The sequence below is a fragment of the Cladosporium halotolerans genome (assembly GCF_011745625.1).
Source record: "Cladosporium halotolerans strain TM138-S3 chromosome Unknown Sca41, whole genome shotgun sequence".
In the NCBI taxonomy this organism is placed as follows: domain Eukaryota; kingdom Fungi; phylum Ascomycota; class Dothideomycetes; order Cladosporiales; family Cladosporiaceae; genus Cladosporium; species Cladosporium halotolerans.
Window position 1 is genome coordinate 66999 of NW_027191492.1, and position 13173 is coordinate 80171.

General features: G+C 53.0%; 8 protein-coding genes across 8 annotated transcripts; 4 read left to right on the forward strand and 4 right to left on the reverse strand.

The window, feature by feature from the left end:
• Positions 1 to 70: 70 nt before the first annotated feature.
• Positions 71 to 2066, forward strand: WHR41_08208 (uncharacterized protein; the record flags this gene model as incomplete). Its single annotated transcript, XM_069376812.1, has 3 exons — positions 71 to 190; positions 242 to 1227; positions 1280 to 2066. 3 exons carry the CDS (start codon positions 71 to 73, stop codon positions 1470 to 1472), a joined length of 1299 nt encoding a protein of 432 aa, XP_069226089.1. The 3' UTR covers positions 1473 to 2066.
• On the reverse strand, positions 1467 to 3483 carry WHR41_08209 (uncharacterized protein). Its single transcript, XM_069376813.1, has 2 exons — positions 3084 to 3483; positions 1467 to 3030 (listed from the first exon to the last, which is right to left on the reverse strand). Exons 1-2 carry the CDS (start codon positions 3245 to 3247, stop codon positions 1518 to 1520), a joined length of 1677 nt encoding a protein of 558 aa, XP_069226090.1. The 5' UTR covers positions 3248 to 3483; the 3' UTR covers positions 1467 to 1517.
• An 84-nt stretch (positions 3484 to 3567) lies between these two features.
• On the forward strand, positions 3568 to 5262 carry WHR41_08210 (uncharacterized protein; the record flags this gene model as incomplete). The annotated part of the gene is made up of 3 exons (XM_069376814.1): positions 3568 to 4455; positions 4518 to 4957; positions 5131 to 5262. The coding sequence occupies exons 1-3, from the start codon at positions 3645 to 3647 to the stop codon at positions 5260 to 5262; spliced, it is 1383 nt and encodes a 460-aa protein (XP_069226040.1). The 5' UTR covers positions 3568 to 3644.
• Positions 5263 to 5481: 219 nt separating this feature from the next.
• Positions 5482 to 6828, reverse strand: WHR41_08211 (uncharacterized protein). Its single transcript, XM_069376815.1, has 4 exons — positions 6552 to 6828; positions 6212 to 6492; positions 6025 to 6160; positions 5482 to 5970 (listed from the first exon to the last, which is right to left on the reverse strand). The coding sequence occupies exons 1-4, from the start codon at positions 6685 to 6687 to the stop codon at positions 5693 to 5695; spliced, it is 831 nt and encodes a 276-aa protein (XP_069226058.1). The 5' UTR covers positions 6688 to 6828; the 3' UTR covers positions 5482 to 5692.
• A 39-nt stretch (positions 6829 to 6867) lies between these two features.
• WHR41_08212 (uncharacterized protein) lies at positions 6868 to 7436 on the reverse strand (the record flags this gene model as incomplete). The annotated part of the gene is made up of 2 exons (XM_069376816.1): positions 6868 to 7310; positions 7358 to 7436. 2 exons carry the CDS (start codon positions 7434 to 7436, stop codon positions 6868 to 6870), a joined length of 522 nt encoding a protein of 173 aa, XP_069226057.1.
• A 557-nt stretch (positions 7437 to 7993) lies between these two features.
• On the reverse strand, positions 7994 to 9200 carry WHR41_08213 (uncharacterized protein; the record flags this gene model as incomplete). Its single annotated transcript, XM_069376817.1, has 2 exons — positions 7994 to 9077; positions 9142 to 9200. The coding sequence occupies 2 exons, from the start codon at positions 9198 to 9200 to the stop codon at positions 7994 to 7996; spliced, it is 1143 nt and encodes a 380-aa protein (XP_069226056.1).
• An 829-nt stretch (positions 9201 to 10029) lies between these two features.
• On the forward strand, positions 10030 to 10840 carry WHR41_08214 (uncharacterized protein; the record flags this gene model as incomplete). Its single annotated transcript, XM_069376818.1, has 2 exons — positions 10030 to 10347; positions 10415 to 10840. The coding sequence occupies 2 exons, from the start codon at positions 10030 to 10032 to the stop codon at positions 10838 to 10840; spliced, it is 744 nt and encodes a 247-aa protein (XP_069226055.1).
• Positions 10841 to 11328: 488 nt separating this feature from the next.
• On the forward strand, positions 11329 to 12785 carry WHR41_08215 (uncharacterized protein). Its single transcript, XM_069376819.1, has 3 exons — positions 11329 to 11686; positions 11754 to 12001; positions 12058 to 12785. The coding sequence occupies exons 1-3, from the start codon at positions 11627 to 11629 to the stop codon at positions 12629 to 12631; spliced, it is 882 nt and encodes a 293-aa protein (XP_069226054.1). The 5' UTR covers positions 11329 to 11626; the 3' UTR covers positions 12632 to 12785.
• The last annotated feature ends 388 nt before the right edge of the window (positions 12786 to 13173 follow it).

Sequence of the window (13173 nt, forward strand, 5' to 3'; positions counted from 1 at the left end):
GCAGTATCCGATCTCGTTGGAGATAATTACGAACCAATAATTTTCAGTGACCCCCTATCCTGTCGCCACGATGGCTTCTGATAATCGGGTCGTGATCATCGGCGCGGGCGTCTTTGGGCTTTCTTTGGCTCACCAACTCGCCAAAGAAGGCAACCAGAATGTTACAGTGATGGACCGACATGTTCCCCCGGTAACACTGACCGAATATCAAACTTTACGGCTACATTACTGATATAGTAAGGTACCGGACGGATCCAGCGTCGACATTTCACGAGTCATCCGCTTCGACTACACGGACGATGTTTACCTGACAATCGCACGAGAGGCCCACCAGAGATGGAGTCAATTACCGAAGTTCAAAGACATCTTCAGTCCGGCACCGATCCTCGCTGCTATGAACAATAAGACCCCGAGAGCTTGGATTGAGGGAGTGACTTCTGCGTTGCGCAAAGACGACCTGCCCTACACAAGACTACCAAACGCGGACGCTGCGAAGCGTGCTTTTCCTATGCTCAGCGGCGACCTCGCTGTGTCTGGGTTCTCCGGCTATTACAATTCCCAGGCAGGATGGGCGGACGCTGCGAAAGCCATTGCGCAGCTTCGAGACGAGTGCATCGAATCGGGTGTCTCGTTCATCTCAGGACGTGCGGGTACTGCCATTAAGTTCGAGACCAACGCCTCTGGAGAGATAAAGGCCGTCCGAACCGCAGCTGGAACGACCGTCGAAAGCGATCAATTTGTGCTTGCAGCCGGAGCCTGGAGCCCAGGTCTCGCTTCCATGTACAACAACACACTATCGACGGCACAAGTCATTGCCTACCTGCCTCTAACCGAAGGCGAAATGCAGAAGTACAAGAATTTGCCGATCTACGCCAACTTCTCGACCGGCTGGTTCAACTTCCCTCCCCATGAGGAGACCAAGATGCTCAAGTTTGCTGTGCACGGCTGGGGCTATACGCGGAAACCCACACCTGAAGAGCCCAATGTTGACAGGTCTAATATTTCGCTGCCGCCGTTACGAGCAGCGAAAGCACGGCCCAACTTTGCGCCGCCTGATGGTGAGGAGCGGTTGAGGCAAGGTCTTCGAGAGATCTTACCCGAGCTCGCCGATAGGGAATTCGATCGATTGTCGGTATGCTGGTACACTGACACCCCGAGCGGTGACTTCATCATGGATTTCCATCCCGACCACAAGAATCTATTCGTGGCAGGAGGAGGCAGCGGCCAGTGAGTCAAGATCTACGCGGAAATGGACATTAGACGCTGACATATCTGCTAGTGGTTTCAAGTTCTTGCCAGTCTTGCCGGAGTATGTTGGCTCGGCCTTCCATCGGACACTGCCAAAACATCTCGCCGACAAGTGGAGATTCCACACAGACTACAAGGACGACAGCGACGCTTTTCTAGGCGACGGCAGCCGTGGTGGCCCGGAAAGAAGGGAGTTCAATGCACAGGAGAAAGCAAAGTTGTAAGATGCTGTTAATTGTGTCTAGCCAAGCATACGGCCCTTCCCATGCTCATCCGATATTGAAGCCTTTCCAACCATCAGCAGCGACGTCTCGCAGCTGCTCACGGTATTTACCCAGACCTCCAAAGTAGAACATCACAGCATGAGCTTTGCCCTGGATGTTTGATCCAAAGATCCATGAGTCCGTCTTCCGGAACAGGCTCGTGGCACTTTCCTGGTCGCAAACTTTGGACCAGGCCTGTTCTGCTTCAAGAGTTGGCTCAATCACCACATTCTTCTGGCCATTCACCTGATCTCGCGGCGTGACGAAGCTGTCATGGCGCGCGCCATTGTTGGCCGTCGGCTTCCCGGTCTGTCTTTGGTTGCGTTCTTCCACTGTAGCAATGATGTCGCTGATGACCTCAACATGAGTCTCGATTGCCGGCGGGATGTTGCAAAAAGGTCCGTTGGGCCCCAGGATCATGAACATGTTCGGAAATTTGGGCACACTGATGCCGAGATATGAAGTTGGGCCGTGGGACCAATGCTCCTTCAGCGTCCGTCCATCGACGCCTTCGATCGCAAGTCGAGTGTAGTTACCGTCTACAGCATCGAAGCCAGTGGCGAAAATGAGAACGTCAAGCTCGTGCTCCGTCCCGTCTGACGTCTTGACGCCTTTCGACGTGATGCGGTCAATGGGTGTCTCATGCAGGCTGACGATGTCGACATTATCGCGGTTGAACTGCTCGTAGTAGCCTGCATCACAAAGCGGGCGCCTCGCGTAAAGTTGTGTCGGAAGAAGCTTGCGAGCCTTGTCCTGGTCGTGCACTGTTGCTCTAATCTTCTTTTTGATGAAGTCTGAGGCTTCATTGTTGGCGTCCTCGTTCTCTGCTATGTCGTTGAACGTCTCGAACATGAATCGGAAGCCGCCGCCCGTCTTCCAGGCTTTCTCGAAGATCTGTTCGCGCTCTTCGGGCGACACGGAGAATGTTGGTCGATCGGTTTCGTGGAACCCGAAGCCGAATTTGCTTGCTTTGACGTCTTTCCAGATCTGCTGGTAGTTCTCGTTGACGTGCTCCCTGTACTCCTTTGATACTGCGCTTTGGCCACTTGGGACAGAGTATTGTGGGTTGCGCTGGAACGACACTAAATGCTTTACGTCTTTTGCAATTGCGGTGATGACTTGAACGCCTGTGGACCCATTGCCAATGACTCCGACACGCTTGCCTTTAAGCTCTACGTCAGCCGGCCACGCTCCAGTATGATACTTCTCGCCCTGGAAGCTGTCGATTCCAGTGATGTTCGGGAGGTTTTGCTTCGACAATAGACCCAGAGCAGTGATCAAATACCGAGTTGTGAACCTGATGCCGGTAGAAGTCTCGACATGCCAGCGAGCAGACGATGCATCCCATCGTGCTCCGGTCAAAGCTGTTCCGAACGAGATGTCTTTGTACAGGTCATGTCGTTTGGCAACATGCTGGAGATAGCCAAGGACTTGCGGTTGATAGACGTAATGTGTGTCCCAAGGGTATGTAGTCAGATCCTCTTCGTCCCATGAGTAGCGGTAGAGGTATGACTCGGTGCTTCATCACGGTCAGTATGCTATGAAATCTAAGACAGTCACGAGACAGCTTACTCGGACATGGCACCGGGATACTGGTTCCAATACCAGGTTCCGCCCACATCGCCGGCGCTGTCAATTGCCTTTGTCTTGAGTCCTTGATCGCGTAGCTTCTTCAACTGGTAGAGGCCGCCGAAGCCGGCGCCAACAACCAGTGCATCCAATTCTTGAGCCGTCATTTCCGCCAATATTCCCCAGGAGCGATTATGATGGTGGCGCTTTCTTCGGCGCAAATGCAGACATACAAATAGGAATCTGCCTACCTACGCAAACCTCAACGACGCGACGCCGTCGCAAGCCCCACCTCGGCTATGCTCATACTTCGTAGCATAAGCCACATGATAGATGCATTGTTGCGTCTGAATAGATTCCCGCGGGATCCCCAAGCATATAGCCGCGGGTAGATGGGATAAACGATCAGCCATGTGAGCAGCGGCGGGGAAAAATTGGGGACCCCGTGGGGTGAGAGCTTGGGATGATGATTGATTTCGGGGCGCCCAAAGTCGTACTTGCTCCATCGACACATTCTATCTTGTTTTCAACTTGAAGCTGTGAGGTGGTATAGCCGATGGCAACATGCCTCCTGTGGCGCGGCAGAGGGCAGCCAAAGCTTGCCGAAGATGCTCGAAGCGCAAGGTGAAGTGTGATGCTGCAGCAACAGGGACACCTTGCAGCAGATGTCGAATGGATGGATGCAATGATTGTGAACTTATCGAATCCTTTCGTGGAAAATATCTGCGCACCGCTCGACATCGCCGACAGCATGGATCTGAGCCGTTCGATTCAGCCATCGTTTCCACAGGTCCAAACAGCGATGATAGCGATGATCGCTCACCTTCGAACTCTTCTGGGCAGACATCAATCCAAAAAGACGGCTTCAAAACAAACTTTGATAGTGAGCCTGGACGGTCACTAGCTGGAATGTTCGAGGACTTTGTAGAAGATCGCGATCACGGCGGGCTCGGCATCATCTTGTTCGGAGAAGCTTCACCATTGACCTTCGCCCTTGAGGAGCATAGTGGTGACCGAGCTCGATTCTACGATGCGCGGCCAACGCTCGCGGAAAATAAGACTCTCGTCGACAAGTCGCGCGAGGTGCATCCCCCACATTGTTCACCGGAGGACATTGTCTACCTCCAAGCGAAGGGTGCTTTTACGCCACCAAACCCAGAAACGCTCGAGGCGCTGTTTGACGCTTTCATGACACGGTTCTACCCTCTCTACTCGATCATCAATAGGTCCGAGCTACTCGAGGCGTACAACCGCAAGACCTTACCATGGATTATGCTACACGCTATCTGCATGATCGGGGCGACATTCTGCGATCCTGCTGTTATCCATCGCACGACATTCACGTCACGATCGAAGGCTCGTCAAGCTTATTACGGTAAGGTCTCAGGCATTTGAAAGGGTTCGCTGCTTTCCAGGGTCTCACTGACAACCTAGAAGAGAAGGCGAAGGCGCTATGGTCAATCGGCTATGAGAAAGACAAGTTTGTTCTCCTAGAGACTGTGCTTATGCTCTCGTTCCTCGGACCCCAAATGAACAGTGTCTACAATGCATGTTCGTGGTTAGATTTCGGGTTCACAATCGCCGAGTCCATGGGCATACATCGATCCGCTTCTGCGCTCGGAGTCAGCACGAAAGATAAAGGTCGAGTGAAACGGCTCTGGTGGACGCTGGCAGTCCGCGATGCTTACTGCGCCACCCTTCTTGGACGGCCCTTTCGCATCAATATCGCCCATTGCGACATGCCAATGTTGGACCTTGAAGATTTCGCTTCTGAGTCGGAAGTCCAAAGCATTGATTCTGCCCTGTACCAGATTCACGTTGCTAGGTTGTCCATGATCGCTCGGACTATCGCTGAACGTCGCTTTCATTCGAAAGACGTACAAACCAATCCGTCAGATCTGCAAAGAGATCTTCGCATGTGGAAACTCCAGATTCCGTCAGAGCTTTCGAGTGCAAGTGCGAATCCTAATAGCAAGATCTTCGCGACCTCACTAGAATTACTCTACCACCAGCATGTCATCCTGTTGCATTTTGATCGCGCGCACGACAGACTCTCATCACCGTCACTGTCACGAAGCTGCGGTACCCACCCTTTGGAAAACGCGGTGACAGCAGCCCAAGCAATCTCTTCCTGCGCTACGAGCCTGGTTACAACCCACACGACCAACAAGCTTCCGCATGAAGTGTTTACAGGCTTCTTCATGTCAGGCATAGTTTACTATCGCCAAATACACACTCCCGATCTTCTGATGTCACAAGTCGCTCGTGCTTCTTTGGATAATTGCCGAATGCTACTGCACGAGATCAGGGACGCTTGGGACCCGGCTCACTGGTCAATCCGCATCTTCGACTTTCTGTTATCTCGAGCCCAGGCGCCTGCGAGGCCTACACTCGAGGATGGTGTTGGTCAACAATTCGATACAAATGGCCCAAATACCATGGATGCAAGTCTGGGGGAACTCGCTCAAAATGATCCTATACTCGGGCAGTCTGACTTCTCGAGTCCAAGCTACTGGCCCACGCTCGACCTCAGCATTCCAGATTCTTTCGATGACTTTCTACTCATGCCTAACTTCTTCATACCTGGCGCCTAAGCCTGGCTGCATGTTGCCTTACGCGACTTGCTCCACATACTCAGATGTCGGCTCCTTGTCCTTAGACCCGGGATCACTAAGCTGCAAGCGCTCACTTTCGATGTCTTCTCGGGCTTGCTTTGCAGCTTCCGCGTAGGTCATCTTCGCACCTGGAGCGTGTTTCAGTTCGAATACGCGATCAATTTCTTCGAGAGAGAGCCCGGCCGTCTCAACGTAGAAGAACCAGATGAGGGGAATCCAGGAGAGGTTTAGCATAGCGAAGATGATGTAAAAGCGCCAGCCGATCGAATCGATTCCTGAGATCAACGTCAGTGACATGAGCACAGAAGGCAGGAACGAGTATGTCGTACCAACAGGTGTGATAGAAACAACAATGTACACGCAAAGCCAGTTTGTGACCATCGCGATCGAAGCTCCCCTGTTCCTAGAGCGGTTGCTGTTAATCTCTGAGGGGTACAAAAACGGGATAGCGAGGAACGAGAGACCCTAGTCATCGATGTCAGTGACTGTCACCGAGATATTAGCAGGCGAACCCACATAGAAGAAATAGTATAGGAATATGAAAGCCACAGCGACGCCATTGGCAGCTTTTCCGCCCACTCCTAAGCCCGCAGCGGCGACCGCGAAGCAGAGCGAAGTGCCAGCAGCGCCGAACAGCATCAATTTGAAGCGACCGACTCTTTCGATGACGAAAGTCGCCATAGCTGCCCAGAACATCCATTGCATCGAGTCGCAGGCGGACAGAATCAGAGACACCCGAGGACTGAAGCCAAAGGAGCGCTCGAGCACAACAGGCAGGTAGTAGGCTACGACGTTGACTGTCGAACTGTATCAGCAAGGTAATGATGACCTCTTAAAGACAGGTGAACCCTCTCACCTCCACCCATTTGTTGCATGAAGCTTGTACCTGCTCCGAGCATGATACGGCGAAAAGTCTGCTGAGTCCCGTTGCGGAAAACCTCGCGCCATGTGATCTGGCCTTCTGCGCGTTCCCTTGCAATAGTGGTAACCATGATGTGAAGCAGGTCCCTGACTTCCGGGTCATCAATTGGTTTCGCAACCAGTCGCGAGAGGACCACCTGGGCTTCCCGTTGGCGATCTTTTAGACACAGCCATCTGGGTGACTCTGCAAGGATTGGTAGCAAAGCGGCTGTGCCCAAGGCAAGGGCGCTTTGGAAGCCCAACGGAAATCGCTAGCTGACCGGGTTGTTGGCGACATATGTGAAGCCGAAGTTCATCCAGTTCGTCAGAACGAAGCCGAAGACGAGGAATGTCAGCTGGATAGCAACCAACTTTCCTCGCAGAGAAGGCTTGCACGTCTCGCTCTGCCACATGGGAATGGTTGTTGTGTTGACGCCGATCCCAAGGCCTCCAATGACTCTTCCAATGATCATGTGCGGAAGAGTGAAGGCCGTCGCTTGGAGAATACCTCCGACTGTCAGGAATGCACAGCCAAGTGTCACAGACTTGCGGCGTCCCAGTATGTCGCCAAGGACAAGACTGAGCAGAGCGCCGAAGATGCAGCCAACGGTGTAAGTCGACACGATCTGGCCTTGGATCGTAGTATCGGGATCGTTGAATGTGAGAAGAAAATTGGGGTTCGCAAGAAGGCCACCGAAGACGCCTTGATCATATCCTAGAGGATGTCAGAGAGTTGGTACTTAGGTGATGAGGCCCTCGTACCAAATAGCATGAAGCCGAGACCGCAAGACATCGTTGTCCCAAATAATAGGTTCTGTCCTTCCAACTTTGGTGGATACATGATTTCGATGATGAGCAGCTTGCACTTCCAGAATTGCTAATAAGGCAAAACGATTGTGCTCAGGTTCGCTAGCACAGATCTTTTAAGTCAAAAGATAAAAGGCCATAAGAAAGAGCGGATTTCTAACATACGAAGCTCGGGACAACTCATACCAGGCCTGTCGCGTGCTTGTCGATCAACAACTCTCTAGCCAATGTCGTGGCATGACCCATTAACGAATCGTATAATGAACCTTGCGAGCTTCTGTCATTTAGCTGCCGATCCGTCTCCGCCGACAAAACCGCGGGTATATGCTTGCTGCCGAGGAAATCAGTCTGGGGCAGGGCGGTCCTAGGATAGCTGAACGAAGGAGTCTAAGGCAAAATCCAAGTGAAGCACCTTGCCTAGTCAACGACAGTCTGCCGAGGGCTTCAGCTTACTGCCGAGTGGCATTGTCAGAGTGGCCGTAGATCAGTATCTTGTAAAGCTCTATGTAAACGCTTGGGGCGCTGACAAGATCAATTGATGGGGCAAACGACGCCTGAAACGATGTTGGAAAATCTATGTGGCTGCTTTGCTCAATCAGCGTTCCTCTCTCCTGCTTGAACCAAAATCTTGACATGAGCAGAAGCATTCTTGACTAGCTCATGGAATCCACCCTCAATTGCCTGTGAAAGGGGTATCAAAGATGTGATCAGCTTTGCAGCTTGCTCAGCATGCGTTTCCAGCAGCGTCATGACTTCCGCAAAATCCGCAGGCGTGTACGCATTTCCGCCTGTCAGGTGTTTCTCTCCCAGCACCAAGGTATTTAAGTTGATGCAGAGAGGTTTGTCGTGAATAGCAACATTGAAGATTGTGCCGCCAGGCCTGGTACACTCAATCGCAGTATCAAGTGTACTTTGCAGGCCACAGGCATCGAAAGACACGTGCGCTCCAGAGCCCATGGTCTTGCGGACTGCTTCTAGAACTGGATTTGGTTGCGCCGGTGTACCATTTTCGGTCGGGCTGTCGTGTTTAGCGGCCTGGTGAAGAGGATTGATCACCAAGTCAGCGCCGAATGTGCTTGCTTGAGCAGCCCTTGACTCGGCAATTTCGCTCGCGAAGATCATATTCGCACCTTTCGCTCTCAGTAGCAGGATGAGGGCGCATCCGATAGGGCCAGTGCCCAAGACCAAGACATTCTGACCGGGCTGAAAACCCGAAATCCTGACCATGTGTGCAGCAACAGCGAGCGGCTCGGCAAGACTTGCAAGCTTGAGTGACGTCTTTGGCGGTAGAGGTATGAGTGCCACGGGTTTCACGACAACATATTCAGCAAAGCCGCCGCCTCCTTCGGATATTCCATAAAAGGCTAGTCTCTCGCATCTATTCTGACAACCAATCAAACATTGTTCGCAGTCCGGGTGGCCGTGGTGCCGGTCGTCTAGTGCCGGATTGACCGTGACTTTCTGTCCGATTTCATGATTGACGACTCGAGATCCAACCTCATCTATGATGCCGCAGAACTCGTGGCCGAGCGTGACGGGAAGTTTTGCTCCAGTGTGCGGATCAGCGGTGCCTTCGGGTGGCACAAAAATTGGCCCAGCAAGATACTCGTGTAGGTCCGTGCCGCATATTCCACAGTACGCGACTTTTATTCTCACTTCATCCGGACCACATGTTCTGATAGCCTGTCAGTACACGAGAGTCACGGCTATTGTGCTGCCAGAGTTCGTGAGCGACTCACGGAATTGGGACCTCGTCCAGACGAATGTCTCCTCTACCATGGAAGCGAATGGCCTGCATGTCCGTAGTCGCAATTCCTTTGAGATTAAAGATAGATTATCAATTCCTTACATCAATGTTTTACGAGCTTGGGACCCAGTGATGTCCTCATCTGTGCCAAGTACTCTTTGACCGGCTGGCCATTGCCGCCCAGGAGGCAAGTAGCCGCGGCCTTGGTAAGGCTGCATGCGGTGCCGGACATGGCAAGTTGAGTAGTTGAGTACGCCGCTCACGCGTCTGCTGACGAGTATTGTATCTTCACGTCACCAGGTATTCGAAACGCAGAGGAAGACGAAAGATTACGACAATCCCCTTGGTCGGCGTCAACTTCCGAATGCTGTTTGTCTCCGCACCGCGAGTCATACGCGCCGTGTTGCTACGATCTGTCGATTCATCATTCTCCATAAATCAAAATTGATGGAACGAACTAGATTCTCCTGCGTATCACAGTACTGGTCTCCTCAGCCCACATGTCCGGTTATCCGTAGAGCTAAGCACTTTCGCCGTGGCCTTCGCTTCGACAAGCTTCGCTCTTCGTTATAACTGAAACATCAACCCAAGGCATGTGGAAATTTTGAAGCAAGGGAATGCGCAGTGCTCCGATTTTTGGGCGAGCACCGCTGTTTCAGAGAGAGCAGGAGGGAAAGCTTAACACATTGCCTTACGAGGCGGATGGAGGACTTCTGGTCGAGAGAACAGTATAAAGACAAGCCCTATGCGTTGCCCTTAGGGTTCGAATACCAACTGCCTCTCGCTCATTCCTACTTTCGAGTCTTTCGTTCTCTAGCCCTAGGGCAGCTTCCATCTATACGCTCGTTAAGCTTCACTTCTTCACCTCATCATCCCAAAGATGCCTTCTCTTCGCTCTATGATTCCTCTGTCGGCGCTGGCGCTGGCTTCAGTTTCTTCTGCAGCTGTGCTGCCGGACACGACCGCTGATGAGCGCTACCTCGTCCGCCGCGCGCTGAACACTGGTATGGGCACCAGATATGGAGATGACTGCACCGAGGAGGACTGCTGGCAGGGCGGTGCTTGCTCCTTCGTTGATTATACTCTCCCCGAGGGTGTGGACGGCTCGACCTGCGTCAGCGAAGACATCTGGAACCAGGGCGCCAACTGCGGCGGATGCATTTCTGTCTCTTACAAAGGCAAGAAGATCACTGTCATGGTAAGGCCTAAGGAATATGCATTTGCGCTTGCTAGCCCGATTGAATGTATCGCTCACAATATTGTAGGTGACCAACATGACCGGTGGCGACAAGAACCACCTTGACATGACTCCCGACACCTGGAGCAAGTTGACGAATGGCATGTCTGGCGGCGGTGTCGATGGGATCGAATGGGAGTTTGTCCAGTGCCCGATGCCGAAGACGGCTCCGCTGCAGATCCACATGCACGGTGGTGCTTCAAAGTACTGGTTCGCAGCGACGGTCGAGAATGCGAACCGACGTACCGATGCCATGCAGGTCTCGGCTGACCAGGGCAGCACCTGGAAGAAGGCTACCCGTACGGGCAAGTACAACATGTTCGAGCTTGACGGTACTCTTGACACCGACTCGGTCTGGGTCAAGGTGACAAGCCACGTGGGAACCGATGTCGTCGTCAAGGATGTGCAGCTTTCCTCCGGCAAGGTCACTAAGGGCTCCGACAACTACGCCTAACTCGTGAGCATCGAGCGAGAGGCTCTTGTGGTCAGAGAGAGCCTTCGGGGTTGCACAGAACCAGAGCCGAGCCATGGCCAGCGGCCGACCTTCTCAGAGCATTCTGCGATCAAGTAGATTTATATCGTAGATAGACCGATGTCAGTGATTCTACCAACTATTTGTAGCATTGCATTTTCAATAGATCCCCAGCTTCCTACGCAAGGAGAAGGATCGCGTTAGGCTTATTCGTAAGTGATTTCGCCCTAGCCTCGTTGTTTGATGTCTCGAGCCAGACTAAGATTTAGCATGCAGCTCTTCTTGTATTGCGTGAGTTGTTGATCTTCACGATGATATTGAGTGTCTGCCAAACGATAGCTTGTCATAGAGACGCAGTGAAGAAACGATCTGGTACGGTGTGACAAAGCCTTCGATTTAGTCCACCGTAGCCGAGCCGTCTCTTTTGTCATCGGCGCGTGCTTATCGTCCCCCACAGCTCCACGCGTCTCGCCTTGTGCACCATCTCCGAGGGCGTGCGATACGCGCCGGTTTGCAGCCAATGAGTTACCCATGACCGCAATGTATCTGCACATGGCGTTCGAAAAGAAAGCATGCTCAGCCATTCCCATGTGTCCCTTCTCACGTGTATGGGGCCCTCTATTCGGGCCATGACGGCCGATCTCTCACTCCCATCTTCCAGTTGGTTTGTATTCACGACCTTACCCTAGTACGTGTGTCGCTATCGTGTGTCCGAGTCTACATCTGTGGCAAATACATATCCCGACAGGGTTACCCTAAGCCGCTATCATGAGCAGTCAGAAAAGTGAAAGCGAGCACTTCTCGCCCTATCGTCCAGATGGCAAACTGGTAGGCCCCACGAGCATTGAGGTCTGGTTCTAGATGGCGAAGGAATAAGCTGCTGACCAGCTCTTAGTACGGTTTTGTCTGTATCGTGACGGGCGCGACGCAGCCGATCGGGAGAGCTGTGGTTCATGAGCTTGCCGCCCACGGCGCCGCCGTTGTCTATGCGTGCTCGACCGAGCCTACGGACGACTTCACCAGCTTGGTCGACGAGGTCAACGCGCGGTATCCGAGCACTAAAGTCATCGGCTACCCGTTCAAACTCGCAGACGAACAAGCTACACTGGGGCTGATCGACGACGTCCTTAATGCTTGGGGTCGGTAAGTATAAGGACATGCCGCCGCTCTCGATCGACACTAACAGTTCGAACTCTCAGTCTGGACATCTACGTGACATGCTCCACCGTTGCTGGCCCCAAGACTCTAGTCGCCACCACCCCGGCTTCTCTCCACTCTTTGTTCGAGGCCAACAGCATGGCTCCTTTCCTCGCGCTCAAATATGCACCTGCAGCGATGCGCAAGACCACGCCGAAAGGTAACTATGCCAACGCTGCGCCCAAAGACCGCGCCTATGGTAGCATTGTCGTGGTGAGCTCTGTGGCGAACTCATGCGCAGGCGAGGGCGCATCAGGCCCTGCCTTCACTGTCGCGGCTCACGCAGCTCTGGGCGTCGTTAGAGCGGGCGTGCCGGCGCTGAAGGGGACGGGCGTGAGGATCAACTGTGTCAGCGCTGGCGGAATAGAGGATTCTGGTAGTCAGGCTGCCGATGTCGCTTCTCATGAGCTCCAGAGCCAGGAGAAATTGGGCGGGCTTGGGAGGTCGGGCTTGCCTATGGAGGTTGCTCGTGTCGTGGGTTTTTTGTCCAGTGGTTTCAGCTCGTATGTGACTGGGAGCAATGTCGTGGTGGACGGTGGAGCTAGCGTCATCAATCCGTTGGGAGGGTCGTCTTGAGGTATGTCATGACCGTTGATGAATCGAATGCAATGAAATAACGCAGCGCTCCATCGCGTCGTCGCTTCAAGCCCGGGTATGGCACCAATTGTGCGAGAGCTCAGAATGACCACGGCCAATATTTTACCTTGGATTCCCGTGCTCTTCGCGCCGGGTCGTGAAACCGTCACCAACCCATGTCTATCGGAGACTCAAGCCCGCTCTCACTCCGTTCCGGATTCGTCATGCACATCGCTTTAGCGAATCGCTGGCCAACCCCGGACCGACATTCCGACGACGATGATGAACAGTTTATTAACTGTAACTGCTTCAAATATTTAGTTTGAACATGCAAATTCCATGTCATCGAAAGTAGATCGCGATTTCCAAGTTGTGGGCGCTTGCGCTACGATACTGACCGAAGGGTTAACCTATATTCGTAGACGCGGTCGAGCCGCATCGCTTACAGATCCCACCGATGCGGGCTGTGACACGCACTAGCGCCCACTCACCTGGGAAGGGGACTAACGCTGGAATGCACAATCGCTAGACACGGAGCGTGG

Coding starts and splice junctions, on each gene's coding strand:
- WHR41_08209 (XM_069376813.1), bottom strand. CDS start 3,247: ATGACGGCTCAAGAATTGGATGCACTGGTTGTTGGCGCCGGCTTCGGC. Junction 3,031..3,083: donor TATCCCGGTGCCATGTCCGA/GTAAGCTGTCTC, acceptor ACCGTGATGAAG/CACCGAGTCATACCTCTACC.
- WHR41_08211 (XM_069376815.1), bottom strand. CDS start 6,687: ATGGTTACCACTATTGCAAGGGAACGCGCAGAAGGCCAGATCACATGG. Junction 6,493..6,551: donor CATGCAACAAATGGGTGGAG/GTGAGAGGGTTC, acceptor ACAGTTCGACAG/TCAACGTCGTAGCCTACTAC. Junction 6,161..6,211: donor TCCTATACTATTTCTTCTAT/GTGGGTTCGCCT, acceptor ATCGATGACTAG/GGTCTCTCGTTCCTCGCTAT.
- WHR41_08215 (XM_069376819.1), top strand. CDS start 11,627: ATGAGCAGTCAGAAAAGTGAAAGCGAGCACTTCTCGCCCTATCGTCCA. Junction 11,687..11,753: donor ATCGTCCAGATGGCAAACTG/GTAGGCCCCACG, acceptor ACCAGCTCTTAG/TACGGTTTTGTCTGTATCGT. Junction 12,002..12,057: donor GTCCTTAATGCTTGGGGTCG/GTAAGTATAAGG, acceptor TCGAACTCTCAG/TCTGGACATCTACGTGACAT.